Source organism: Drosophila navojoa, chromosome 5 (genome assembly GCF_054131105.1).
Source record: "Drosophila navojoa isolate 15081-1374.11 chromosome 5, UAZ_NAV_1.0, whole genome shotgun sequence".
In the NCBI taxonomy this organism is placed as follows: domain Eukaryota; kingdom Metazoa; phylum Arthropoda; class Insecta; order Diptera; family Drosophilidae; genus Drosophila; species Drosophila navojoa.
Genome location: NC_142893.1, coordinates 11,585,574 through 11,599,848, shown reverse-complemented (window position 1 = coordinate 11,599,848; position 14,275 = coordinate 11,585,574). Strand labels below are relative to the sequence as shown.

Here is a 14,275-nt window from a genome sequence, read left to right as displayed (position 1 = left end):
AATTAGCAGTGCTGACTTTTGGCGCTTTACAGTACTGAAACTAACATTGCAGCTCTTATAATGAGAGAGCACTTATGCTCTGTTAAAAGCGAGAGCAACATTAGTAGAAGACTGTAGTCAAATGAGCGCCTCATTTAAATTTGAATTTAGATTTTTTATTAAATGCATTATTTTCAAGCGCTTACAACATAAACATTAAGATTACAAACAGATTTTGTGTATATGTATAAATATATATAAGTATGTATATATTGTGGTAAATTGTACAATTATTACGAACAGCGCAATTTTGAATATAATTATTTATTTATATGGGGTATATATAATATTTATATATATATAGGATTATGCCTGAGCATGTCTCTAGTCCTGAACTTGATGTATCACATTTTAGATCGGATCCCGCAATTCTCGAGCTCCGTTTTACAGCAGTTATCTTTACAACTAACAATATATACATATATGTATAAGGATAGATACAAAAAATATTAGATATACATATCTAGAAAATTATATATAAAGTAAAGGAACATTGCAGCATTTCGCTTGGATTTGTGGGCCATGATATACCCTTCATAGTGGCTCCTTCTTGAAGTAGGCGTGGTTCAAGCACTCCAACGCAGAGGGACGCTGATGCAGATCATACGCAAGCATTTGCTAAGGCAGAATTGAGAGATTTTCGTCAATATATAACTAAATGTATGGACGCAAGTGCTTACATTCAACAAATCATCAGCGAATTCGCATAGGCCCGGACAAAAGTCTGAGGGTCGCTTGCGAGCGCGATCTGGAAAATGTTCCCTGGAAATGGAGATGCTCTTTGGCCACTGCTGCTCCGTCGGACGGCCAGTCAGTCTGCAATAAAAACAGAGATACAAATAATAAGCAAGTGAGATGGCATTCAACTCAGGGCAAAACCCACTGGAAGATGTGATCCAGCTGATCCTTCTCAGAGTTGCCCGGGAAGAGCGGCTTACGCTTGATCATCTCAAAGATAATGCAAGCTGCGCTCCAGATGTCGACGGTGCTGTTATAGCCCTGGGCGAGCAGCACCTCAGGCGCCCTGTACCATAGGGTGACCACAACGGAGGTGAGTTTCATGTCCGCGCCGTACGTCTTGGCCAGGCCGAAGTCGGCTATTTTCAAATGGCCCTGCGACGAGACGAGCAGATTTTGGGGCTTCAAATCGCGATGAATTATCCGATGGGCATGCAGAAAGTCCACTCCGGTTAATAGCTCTCGAGCCAAACGCTGAAATCGATATGCATTTACAATAATTTTCAAATATATCTCTAGTAATAAGGCAAAATATAGTCTACCTGTACGTTTAGGGGCGACATGCCGCATGGAGGCAAGGCTTCAATCAAGTCGGATAGATCCTGTTCCAAGTGCTCAAAAATAAGCAGAATCAACAATTTGCCATCACGTTCCAAGAACTGGCATACTTCGAACAGTCTGTCGAATGGGGAGCAAATTATAGCATGTCAATGTGTGCATTTGTAGAGTGTAGAGCGGGGAAATTTTAAATGTGAAATGTATGTGTGTGTTGGAGAATTTTTCAGTTGAGTAGATCTGAGCTGTGTTGGGGAGACGGCCTGGTGTGCAACACGCCATTAGCATGCTGCGGGCATTTGGTGTACTACAAAAATACTCCACTCATATACTTTATAAAAAAAAACTCTACAGTTTTCGATCAAGAGCACGATCAAGAGTGCATAACAGCACCGCCCCAGGTTTAACATGGAGAATCTCTTGCTAACATTCTGTTAGCCAACGTTTTGCAGCGCTGTTAATTTGAACGCAAAATTTCTATACGTTTACTTAGAAATTTACCAATTTTAAAAAATATTATTTTTTAGGTAAAATATTTTTGATTTTTAAATATTTTCTTTTTAAAATTTGGGCTCTACTAATAAAATTTCTATGTATCTATTTATTTACTTTTAATTCTTTAGTTACGATTTTGAGCTCTGCACACAAGAAATGAATAAATCGCTTAATCTATTCAAAGAGCAGCAGTGCTCTCTGCTGTCTGCGCTCTTTGGCACTAACAGCCATTTATGCCGCTGTTAAATAAATCATAACATTTCTCTCCACTCAATTGCTCTTGATCGTAATACCGTAGATGAGAGTTGAGCGGTACAACCAGGTACACTGAGCTGGTTGAGCGACATTTTTTAGTACTGAGCGAGTTTGAGTATTATTTGTGTATGTGTAGTACCCGACGCTAGTGTGATGCGTACTAAAAGAGTATTTCGCGCAACATGTGTGTCAACATGTTAAGTTTACTTGTAAACAAAGTTGCCTCTTTGGCTGGCTAAATTGCTTTCCACTGCAATTTGCCAAGGCAATAGATTAGCTGGGGCTTCTGCGACTGTTGCCGTTGCTAATGTTGTTGCAAATAACATTTGCGACGTTGTTATCAGCGTCCCAGGGCAAGCAGGCGCCGCGTTGTTTGACGTTTGCTGTATTAACATGCACATGCCACTGTGCCAATGGGTGTTTGTGGGAGTGTGAGTGCATGCACTTGTATTGGGGGTGGAATGCACCTCTGCGGCTGTGACCGTTACAGTTTCGCTTAGCGACTGCTGTAGGTCAGTTGAAGAGAAGCAGAGAAGCAGGCAGTAAAGCAGAAAGACAAACACAAGAAAGCTGCTAATAACCATAGAGCTCCATTTGCGTGTACGAAATCAAACACACTCAAGCACACACACAGCCATTGCCATTGTCATTGTCCGTAATCTGTTCGCAGCGCGCAACGTAACGACTTTTTTTTAAATTAGTGAACAAATAGTGGGCGCCACCCAGATAACACACTCACATAAGTATGTGTATGCAGTTACTCACTTGACAATGTTCGCATGATCGTATGTGTTTAGCTGCTTGAGCAGTGAAATCTCTCGCAGCGTCGATGCACTCACTCCGTTTTCCGTGAGTGTGATGCGCACCTTCTTGATGGCCACGAATTTGCCTGTTAGATTGTCGCGTGCCCGATAAACGGTGCCATATGCGCCTGTAAAGATAATGTGAATGTTAATGTTAATGTTAATGTGCTCATGTATAGGCGCAAATCAATTGTGTGCTAACAGTAAATAGGTCACACACACGCCTCCGCCTCACATGCACTAGCTCAGCCTTCTTTCTGTCAAGGAAAAAGCCATAAAAATAAATTGCAAAACGCAAAGGAACGAAATGGACAGACAAACAGAACAGGGAGATAAGAACAAGTGAATTTAGTTATATACATATGTACATATATGTATGTAGGTATATAAATATATATGTATGTTTCTTTCTTTTTGCCAATGCTATGAACTAGAAATTTCGCACGCAAATATGTATGTACATTGCAAATGCCAGCCCCAAAACCCAGACCCAGAACCCAACGCAGAAAGCAAAAGGAGAATGAAAGAAAAAAAAAAAACAATAACAAAATACACTAAAAACATGCCGTCAGCTGTGTTGATAAGCAAACCGGCTGATTTTTTGAAGATATCTGCGCACCCGAAAACGAACGAGAGCGTGGGAGAGCAGTAACAGCAGTGAGACCATAACATGATGAAAAGCGAGAGAGAGAGAGAGCGCGCGCTGTAGCCATGAGGGATAAGAATCAATTCAAATGAAGAAACATTTTGTCACCGGAAATTTATGACCGGGTGGGCCAGCCAAATCAGACACTGAAAGAAAGAGAGAGAGACAGATGGGAGAAAGAGAGGAGAACGCATGGAAAGCAATTGGCATGAGGCGTGGGAGTTCTTCTATTTCGGTTGACATTCGCTTTCGATATGTTCCGCATGTCTTCGATTTGGATACGATGACTCGCGCACACATATTTCGCAGTCTACTGCCGGCTGCAAAAGTCAAGTACAAGGCCAGGTTCACACTCGGCACACAGCAATGCAGTACAATGGGAAAGTATGATAATAATGCAAAACAAAATAAGGGAACGGAGAATGGGGAAGCAACGAAATAACAACAAGAATAGCAAAGACTCGACTATTTTTTTCGCCGACTCGTTTTAGTCATCTGCCTTCTCTGTCAATTGTCACTTTTGTGCACAAAATCAAAACCAAACACAACAATAACAACAAAGACAAGCAAAAGCCGAAACCAAAAAACGTAAAACAAGCGAGCAATAATTGAATAAATGCGAAAAGGCAGCACGACAAAATCAAGCAACAAAAGCACGGTCCAGTGTCTTTCCGAAATAAGTTGAACTTGTTTTTTCGACTCGAGCAAGAGGAAATAGGGGAGTGGCAGGGGTCAGGAGGCCGGGAGAGGGGGTTCAAGCAGCACTTACTTAACTATCTTCCCGAAATCGCTTAAAATGTAACTCGATCTGCTTTTGCAAGAGCCAGTTACTGTGAAAGCTGTGCGCTTAACCCATTGTTGCCACGCCTTTCGGGGAGTCGTTCTACACGCCCCTTAGCAACAAAAATATAAAAAATACATATATTTTGATAATAATAAGTATCATTAACAAGCTCTAAGCCCAGCTCTATTAACACTTAACTCAACCTCTGTGACGTAATTGATTTATGCTCAAAAGAAGAAACAAATCGTAAAAGATGATTGAGGCGATAAAATTATCTTGTTTGTTTAATTCTTATCTGGCCGTTGCACCTGGCGCACCCAATTCAATATTTATTTTTCTTTTTTTTTTTTCAAGCCGAAGTGCACGTGGTTTGGTCAACCTGAAAGTATGCAGCAGTATTTGTAAACCCTTACGGTTTACGGTTGTTTAAGTGTTTGTTAGGCTAACACGCCTCAAGTATTGCCCTGCTTTCGATCAAGCTCATATAAGCTCAAAGCTAGCTTGTAATTTGTTTTAAATTTTACAAAATTATTTGATGGAATGACTTAAATTATTAAATTTTTCTTTATATCAATAAAAACGTACCTGTGCCAATAATATCCAATTCCTTATAGTTTATCGGTACAATATCCTCCTCACATTGTGGCTCGGACATTTTTTGTCGTTTGCTTTGTGATACAGACGCCATTTGAGATTTATATTATCTTAGTCTTATTTGGGAATAGAATACAATTCTGCAATATATGTATATAAAGGAGAGAAAAAATGATTATTTTCAGAGGGAGCCACCCAAGGGTTAACATGAGTGCAAGGGTAAATATTGAGATCAGTTTGCAGCGGCTGTTAACTGTGCCCAGGGCCAGTGCAGGGTTAACAGGCTGTTAACATAACATAACTAAGCCTGCTGCGCGCGTAACAGGTGTGAATTTCGCTTGCGCGTTATGTTATAGATATGTATGTATGTATGTACATATGTACATATCTCTATGCCTATTTGTGCTTCTGGCTTGACACTATTCTCTTTTGTCTTTATAGTTTTTATTTTTATAACTTGTTGTTGCTGCAGGTTGTTGTTGTTGTCGCCGGTCAACGACCTGTGAGCCTACGCACAGATGATTGCTATTTAGTTCTGTTCTGTTTGAACATGTATTTATAATATATTCGCTTATTCGCCGCTTGCCAGTTACCAATGACAACTGTTATTGCCGTTCCTTTTTGGCTTGCTTTTGATTTTGTTTTTATTGCTTTTGCTGCATACGCAAGAGCACAAAGCAACATTTTTCGCTCTCTTTTTGTGTTTTTTCGCCATTTGTCAATTAATTCTAATCGCAACCGAAAGCAACAGTAACAACAAACACACGCACACGCACACACATACATACATAATAATAACAATAACAACGACGGCAACAGCGACAACGACAACAATAACAAGAGAGCAATCCAAACGAAGAGCAAAAAATTAAAATTAAAAAAAAATATATATTATAGCTAAAAATTTCGGTGCTTTTTCATCAGATGCGAACGAAGCGCTCATACCCTTTGCTATAAAACGTGCTGCAGAGCACCAGCAATCGAGTGTTGAGAGAGGAAGTTGTGAAACCATTACAGTAAACAACAGTTAAAATCATATTTAATCCAAAGTGAGCATACATGTCTACAAATTCATTAGTTGTGTGAGACCTGGTCCTGTGCGCATTCGCCAATTGCGAATTGTGGATGGCGAGTTGAAGCGAAACATGGAATATGCCCAACCGAGTTGGTGTTGCGATTACGTGTGTGCGAGTTATTAATATTAGTTAAATATTAAAGTGTGTTTTGTGTTTGTCAAGACCGAATAATAGCAGCAGCAAAAGCACAACTCACAGAACATGCTATAATTCTACATTTATACGTACTTATGCATGCATGTGCATGTATGTATGCTGAATGCTTGTATGTATGTACACTCACGCACACCGCAAACACAGACGCCGCCTCGATCAAAAAAAATTATTTTTCTACGAAGTAAAAATGCTACCACTTTGGACGTAGTAACGCGAAATAACAGAATAACCCCAGTTAATGGCGAACGATCACGATTAATCCACAAGTGAGAAATACCGGCACCTCCACCTGTATTAAACACTGTATATTTTTAAAATAAAAATAAAGATTTCGACACTAACAATTTTTGTAACAAAGTGAAAAAGCACGCAAACGAAAAAAAGAACTCAATTAATACTAGAGGGATTTACGATATTCGGTGGCATTAAAGAGATCTTCTCTGTTATAACACTCTTAGCAATTTTAACATAACAGTGGAGGGTGGGAAATTTTCATGCCTGTTTCGGTACTCTTGTACTAAGTATTGGTACTATATTTATTATTACAATTTTATGTGCTCAATGAATCTAATTGAAATCAAATACAAAAATATATTGCTGTGAATATTAAATAAATAGTGTGTATATGTTTGTTATCATTTATTACAATATAAATACAAATGATTAAATTTAAAACTTTATATGTGCATTTATTTTAACTGGTTGTATAATATTAGCTGAAATCCAAGATAATATGTTTTACACTCTATCAATTTCTATTGTTGTCTTTCAAATAAAATACAATAAATAATAATCATTATTGACTTTCAAGAAAATTTCCCATCTTTTAAAAATGTGCGGACAGCGAACGGCAAACCAATTGAAAGGTGTGCACAGCCAACTTCAAACCAGTTCGATAGTAGCTGTGAAACCGGCGTCAAACGTGTCCGCTGCTTCTACCATCCAACATCGAGCATGTACGAAACTGCGCGCAGCCAACTTCAAGCTGATGCATGCTGTTCTGCTCCAACCTCAACTCTACGCAGCGCTGCCACCTATTCGGCAGAAGACCGCGTAATTTAAACCATAAAACCGATGCCGTCAACGTCATGCTCATCTAGTCCTTAATTGAATTTAGGAAATGATTGACGATATATATGATTTATTAGCGAGCTGGCTAATGGAATGGCAACATGTTTTTAATTAGGCACAATAGTCTTAAATTTCCATCCACCAAGCCACTGTGACGTGTGATAATTGTGATAATTGAACGATCTGGAGTGACGTACGCTGCAAAAAAAAATAAACAGACCTCGACACGTCAAGTGAAACAGTCAATAAAACTGACATACCTAAGCCAAAGCACTACTGCCATCTATTTGGTGATTGGCTGAGCGGCGAAAGCAAACAACTGGATTGGCTCTCGCCTTGCCCTAGCTCAACTTTAGCCAACCCGACAAATGGGTTCAAGTGTATTCGTTCGTTCTTTGTAATAAATCACAAAATGGATCAACATGAATCACCTCGTCCAGCGGATACAGTGAAAAGAAAATGTCTAGCCCGTCGGGCGGTGCCAGTTACTGCCCAAACCGCAGTACCAATCACACTCACACTCACATTTACACTCACACTCACACTTACAATCACATTGATATCCGTTTAGCACCTTTTATACGGAAGCTACCGGGCTTTAAGCATCAGGGGTCCAGCCCATATTTTGATCAATTAGTTGGGTGGAAATAGAGATGATTCAATCGAAATGTCATCCCAAATGCAATTGCTCATCTAATTGTGCTAATTTCCTCGCGAGTTAACAAGAATTTTAATGAGTAAACAACACCCTGTGGGCGAGTGACAAGCAAACAGTGCACTATTTACAGGGTATTCTCCTGTTGTTGCTCATCGCTGGGTGCTAATCTTTGACATTTGTATGTGACGATTTCGCCAAACCGGCTCTCAGCTGAAATTAATTAAAAATCAATTAAACTAAACTAAATTTATTGAACAAAATAGAAATGCATAAAAAACTTCATTTGTTTACTGGCATTTGAGCACGGGCGTTGACAGCTTTGTTTTAGTCTTGAGATTGATTTGATGCGGAATCATAAATCACGTGTAGATAATCCACTTGGAGTGATTCCAATTCCAATTCCAATTCCAATTCCAATGCGAGCTCATTCCATTCATTGGCATTTGCTTTGGCTCGCTCTGCTGCATCGCTGGCCACTGTCAACTGTCCCAAATTGTCGTAGCTCTGCTGAGTTGCTTAACCTTCGTCACACCTGAGATCACATTTTCAAGAGCCATTCGTGTTGACACTTTTCCGACTGTGCGTCATCAAGCGGATCAGCTTGGCTCAGATCGTTTGCCTAATGAGCTGCGACAGGTTATTCAAATTCGGGCTTCCGATTTTCTATCCGATTAGCAGCGACAGCTCCGAGACTGCATGCCTGTCTGCCTGTCTGCCTGCCTGCTTCCGTATTGTTTTTGAGCGCCACGCCTACGCCACAACACGCCCTAATCCTTTGCGTCAAAGAGAGTCATAAATCTGTTCTGCTTTGATTTGATTTGCTTTGATTTGCTTTGCTTTGATTAGTGCCTGCGTCATGGAAAGCTTTAATTGAACGTAATGCGAAAGGCAAACATTTTGTTCCGAAACAAACAGCAATCGAATGTAAATAGATATTAATATATGACCCAAAACGAAGTTTATATACACTTGGGTAGGGGCACTTTTATGACAGGCAATGCTAGTCCAGAGATTCTCAGAAATCAATAGAAATAATAAATTGTGAAAGGCTCGAAAAGTTTCCATGCAGCAAAGACTGAGGATGTGTTGAATATAGTAAAGATAGGAGACACTCTAGGAATAATAACACTAAGGAATAATTAACTAATTATTCTCTTAAGGTTATACTATATTGAAATTTAATATTGAGTTGAAGAAATCGTTCTGCTACTGAGTATGGAGTTTTATTGAAGTAATTGAGAATTGATCTAAGGAGTTTATAAAGCTAAAGTAAATTGTCTGTCTATAATATCTATAGATATATTGAGATAAAAGTCTTAGCTGAACTATGAAAGGTTGGGCGTAATCTCTTTGTCTCCCTCTCTCTCCCAATTTGTCAATTTCTTTTTACTTCTGCTCTGTCTCTTTTTCCTAAACAGATAGATTCTAGATCAACTACATACGGCGTGATCATATTTATTTCATTTCAATTGCTTACATAATATATAAATAATATATAAATATTTCAGATGGCGCTACGACAATTGGAGTAGATATCTTATATACGAATATTATTGTTATTGTTAAATATTAGTAGGAGAAGTCTAAAAACATTCCACATTCAGGCTGTTCTTACTAATACCTAGCCGTAATACTGTCGTGTTATATTTAGACTTTTCTCACTAATGCCTAGCAATAATATTTGTGTGTAAATATGTCTAAGCTGAGGCCGCTGCTTGTCAAAGCTAATATCCCCATTTCCCAGAGCGTACACACAATAATAATGATAAATCTGTTTTTGTTTTTGCTGTTTCCTCTTCATATGCGCACAAGAGTTTAATAGCAGCACGATGATAACTAGGAAAGTGCGCGCAGCCTCCCCCCCTCCCCCGAGGCATCCAATGTGTCGTGACCGAAAACCGAAAACCGAGACAAACTGAAATCGAGTTTTTGGACAAGTTTCGCGGCGAGAGCCGTGAAGTGGGAGAGCCTTCGAGTGGTGCACTGGACATAGTCCACTTGCGAGTCCCTGTCTCCCGCTCGGCGAGCAGCGCCTTGGCTGCTTCGTGACATCGACAGCACTTCACACCAGCAGCCAAAGCGACAACAACAGCAGCAGCAGAAGCAACAACAACAACAGCTAACTGAAACCCGTTCGGCTGTATCTTAACGTGGCTAACATCGCTTCGCTGCGCTGCGCTGCGCTGAGCGAGGGCGGCAGGCGGAGGCTGTTGGCCATATATAAAAGTGAATTTGTGACAAATATTCTGAACAGTCAAGGCGCACGCTTAGCGGCGACAACATCCAGCGAATATAACCACAAATAATACATATACTAATCGAATATCGCGCTCTCGGCAAATGTGATAAGCCAGACAGACAGACAGACAGACAGACGCAGGCGCAGACAGATTAAATAAATGATCATCAGATAATTGTGAGAAAAAAATTGAAGCGAAAATCGCGTGTGCGCAATTGAAACAACATTTTCGAGTGTGTTAAGGATAAGCGACTCGAACTCAAAATCAAAATAACATATATATAAATATATATAATATATACAATTATAATAAACAGAACATGTGCTCGTTAAGCCAACAAGTGAGTATTGAGGCGAATTTACGATTATTCATTTGATTACATTCGAGATTTGAGATCTGAGTAACGGCAAACGTGTTTCATTAGCATTTCGAAATTTTCGAATTTTCGCAAATACAAAATTGCATTAAAAAGTAAATAAAAATTAATTGTAAAATATAAGTACATACAACATATATTTTTTAATTAAAAAAGCTTAACGCAACGAATTTATGCATTTTTTTGCTTTATTTATATTTTTAAAAAATATATATTTTTTTAAATACATTTTTCAAGTCTTTTGCGCAAGGCCAAAAAGTAATATTCACTTAAGTTATTCGCATTCTGAGTCAGTTATGTTTTTATTGCTTGTAAAAATCTGCAAATTAGTCGAGTTACTAATAGACCATTTTATGCGCTTCAGGAAGTCAAAGTCCAAGCATAACTCATGAAATTAGTTTAGGCAGTGATTCGATTTGCTAAGAGAATTTTGCTTGAAGCATAAAAATAAACTAGACTTGAGTTCATTCTAAATTTAGTCATAAAACAGATTTATTTTTATGTATTGCCATAAAATTAGAGTATCTCAGGACCCGAAGAAGAATGCGAGAACAACAAATTTCAGCCTTGAACTTTATTTTTTAGGGCATGCATTGGTGTTCACATTTTATTTTATAAAAGGGATATACGCTTGAAACATTCAGTAGGAGTTATTGACTTTATTATGGGATCGTAAAAACATTTGAATATTTCAATAATCTGTTTGCTGATGCTATAAATTGTATATTATATTTGGAATCATTAGTACTCTAAACGTTCAGGCTATAAAAATAATATATACAGGTTTTTTATTCAGTTAATAAATAATTACTTAGGCTTATTTTATAAAGAGAACTGGTAACAGGACAATTTATTTGAATATTAATTATGCATAAGCGAATTTGGTTCATTTTTCTCTCGAACTCTCGATCTATCTCCATTCCCTCTTCCTTTAGCCTGTTATCTATTTATATCCTTCCATCCCTTTCTCTTTAAGTCTCTCTATAGAGAGACATAGTTCTATCTCTTTCTCTATCTGTACATCTGCCTTCTCTCTCTCACCTGTCTAGACCTCGCCAAGCCCGCTTATTATATACATACATATGTATGCGTGCATATATTAGCATAATATTTACTTTTTTATCAGTTATGACTGGCGCTAGCTTTGGCGCTGACTAAGTGCTTCCTTATTATACCCATTCTTGGAGCAGCTCTTGGACACAGGGTATTCACACCATATACAGAGAGATCAAAAATAAACAAGTGCTATACATCTTATGGGTTAGCCCTGAGCCACTAAAGCGCAACCGGTTACAGAGACTAAGATACAGATACAGATACAGATGCAAAGATACAGATACGTACGTTATTTATTTTACTTCTTGGTATTTCGCTGAGAGTTATTTTGTTTTTATTGATTTAGTTTTATTTTGGCTCAACCGCTAACATATATCATACGAAGTCAATTAATTAAAGTGGTTCAGCCTGTAAAAATTTACATAATTAGCCGAAAGCAATAAACATTTGTCTATGTCCGCGGCTCGAACTTTGCTATTATCAATGCAGAAATTTATGCAGATCTCAGATAGTGAATCATAAAACCTTATATATGTATATGTATACATATATGTATATTTATCTGATGTTTTGCTTAAGCTGAATAACATGCGTAGAAAGGAGTTAATTGAATTTTAGCAGTGGAAGTTAGCAAGTAAGAGATAAATTATATAGATATATGTATGCACATATATACGATATATATGCTGGCTGGATTAGCCTCCAGCTGAGCTGTCATTGAACGTCTGCCAGCTCATTCACCTACGCCGAAATCTGGTTTGACTCTAAGATAGATATCATCCGGTTTTGATTTTTTTGTTTAGTCTTTAATTTGTCCTCTAAGAATAAGACTAATTTCATTAACACACCAAAAGTCGAATTGTGATACATAAATTAAAGCCTGTCTATATGTCTAAATGCACATATATACACACTGTATACTATCTATATGTATATAGATAGATAGTGTTTCCACTGTCTACCCAAAAAACATGCATCCGGCTCAGGCTTAGTCAAGGGCGCAGCATATTCAGTTGTGGCTTTAGGGGTTGGGCTGGGCTGGGTTGGGCTGGCATCTGTATTACCATATGTAATTAGCATCCAGCGGGATAAACATAGAGCCCATCGAGTCTTACACTCTCTCGTGATCATGAATATATTACGTGCAAGCATAAATTAACTCTGATTGCGATTATATCACCGATATTCGTTAGTTTAAATTAAATTAATTATTGTATGCTAATTCGAAGCATATGCTTGACAGGTTCTAGCCGTTTGCAGAACGTAACTCTCTATCGGCTATGGCTAGCTACAGCTGGCTACTGGCTGTTGGCCTCCACGCTATATTCACACCTTCTCCGGGTTTGTTTTTACTGATTTTTGACATGTTTTGGTTTTGTTTTGTTTCCGCAGTTTTACGCCCTGGCCGTGGCACTGGGCATGGTTTGCCTGTCGTCAACGATGCCCCAGAATCCGCAACAGCTGCAGGAAGGGCCACACGCGCTGCTGGACATCGAGACACCCAACCAGTTCAGCTACAACTCGCCGCTGGCCCAGCCAGACAGTCTGCGCAATAAGCCCTACTTTGACTTCCTGAGCACGCTCTACGCCCACGACGCGGCCAAGACGAATCTGTTCAGGAATCGGCCGCAGCGCTCGGTGGAGCTGCAGCCCGAGCCCGAGCTGAAGGCGGATGAGCAGCAGCTGGCAGCTGCCGATCAGCCCAAGAGTCGCCGTCGGGATCGCAAGCGTCGCGCCATCGTCTTCCGGCCGCTCTTCGTCTACCAGCAGCGCGAGATCAAGAAGAAGGAGATCGCAGCCCGGAGACGCAGCGATGAGGCGCAGCGCCGCAACTACTACAAGAACTACAAGCGCGTCTAGTCCTCAACCCTCTGGGAAATTCGCTCAAGCTAAATCTAATCTAATCTAATCAACAACCATGCGCAATCAACAGCAATGGCTATGGCTGTCACTGGTCTTCTACAGGGTCCTCTCTAGCACTTAGCTCTTAATTATTGTGTTTTAGCCTTAAGTCGAGTCGAATCAACGCACAACGCACTGCACTCAACACGAATCGACAATTGAATATATGTAATCCTTAATCTATATTCTACATTATAATTATATACATATATAATCGCCCACACATCCACACATTTGCACATTCCCCTCCCCAACCCAAGTATGTTAAGTAATCGTGTACCCTAAATTAATATCCATCTATGTTATATTTGTTAACTGATTTTTACACAATTTGTTGCAATTAAAGCTAACAAAAGTTAAATACCGATATTCGAGACTTTTTCTACTTGGTTTTTTGTTATAATATTTTATTTATTTATAGAGTTCAGACAGGAAATACGAGAATGTTCGATAAAAAAAAAAGAATTTTTTTAGCTGATGCAATTAATGTTTAGAATATATCTCAACTCTTCATAGGAATTTTGATTCAGCTTATTTGGAGTATACTCTGAAACCAATATCAATGCGAGCTCAAGTTTATCCTTTTTCGTATGCAAATCTGTGTAATAGACGGAAGAAGGCGTGGCACCATAAATTATATATGTATGTACATATATTCCTGAATGGGACGAAGCTGAATAGATCTAGCCACATACATATGTATGTACTATGTATATGTCTGTATAACTGTTTATCTAAATGTACACAGAGATTTCGTAAGCCACCGCAGCTATAGCCATAAAATTCAAAGTATACATATATGTACATATTTCATAAGAGGCACGAGTTTAT

The 14,275-nt window shown here is 38.9% G+C and overlaps 2 protein-coding genes across 9 annotated transcripts; one reads left to right on the top strand and one right to left on the bottom strand.

The window, feature by feature from the left end:
* Positions 1-133: 133 nt before the first annotated feature.
* On the bottom strand, positions 134-6,538 carry Cdk4 (Cyclin-dependent kinase 4). Of its 8 annotated transcripts, none has more exons than XM_018104236.3 (7): positions 6,484-6,538; positions 4,901-5,049; positions 2,848-3,013; positions 1,320-1,455; positions 923-1,251; positions 720-855; positions 134-657 (listed from the first exon to the last, which is right to left on the bottom strand). In XM_018104236.3, the coding sequence occupies exons 2-7, from the start codon at positions 5,001-5,003 to the stop codon at positions 574-576; spliced, it is 954 nt and encodes a 317-aa protein (XP_017959725.1). In that variant the 5' UTR covers positions 5,004-5,049; positions 6,484-6,538; the 3' UTR covers positions 134-573. The 8 variants fall into 8 exon arrangements, with proteins under 8 accessions (XP_017959725.1, XP_089118690.1, XP_089118691.1 ...); XM_089262564.1 differs by having other exon boundaries at positions 6,214-6,536; XM_089262565.1 differs by having other exon boundaries at positions 6,269-6,536.
* A 3,576-nt stretch (positions 6,539-10,114) lies between these two features.
* Positions 10,115-13,808, top strand: Lst (Limostatin). The gene is made up of 2 exons (XM_018104240.3): positions 10,115-10,450; positions 12,935-13,808. Exons 1-2 carry the CDS (start codon positions 10,430-10,432, stop codon positions 13,400-13,402), a joined length of 489 nt encoding a protein of 162 aa, XP_017959729.1. The 5' UTR covers positions 10,115-10,429; the 3' UTR covers positions 13,403-13,808.
* The last annotated feature ends 467 nt before the right edge of the window (positions 13,809-14,275 follow it).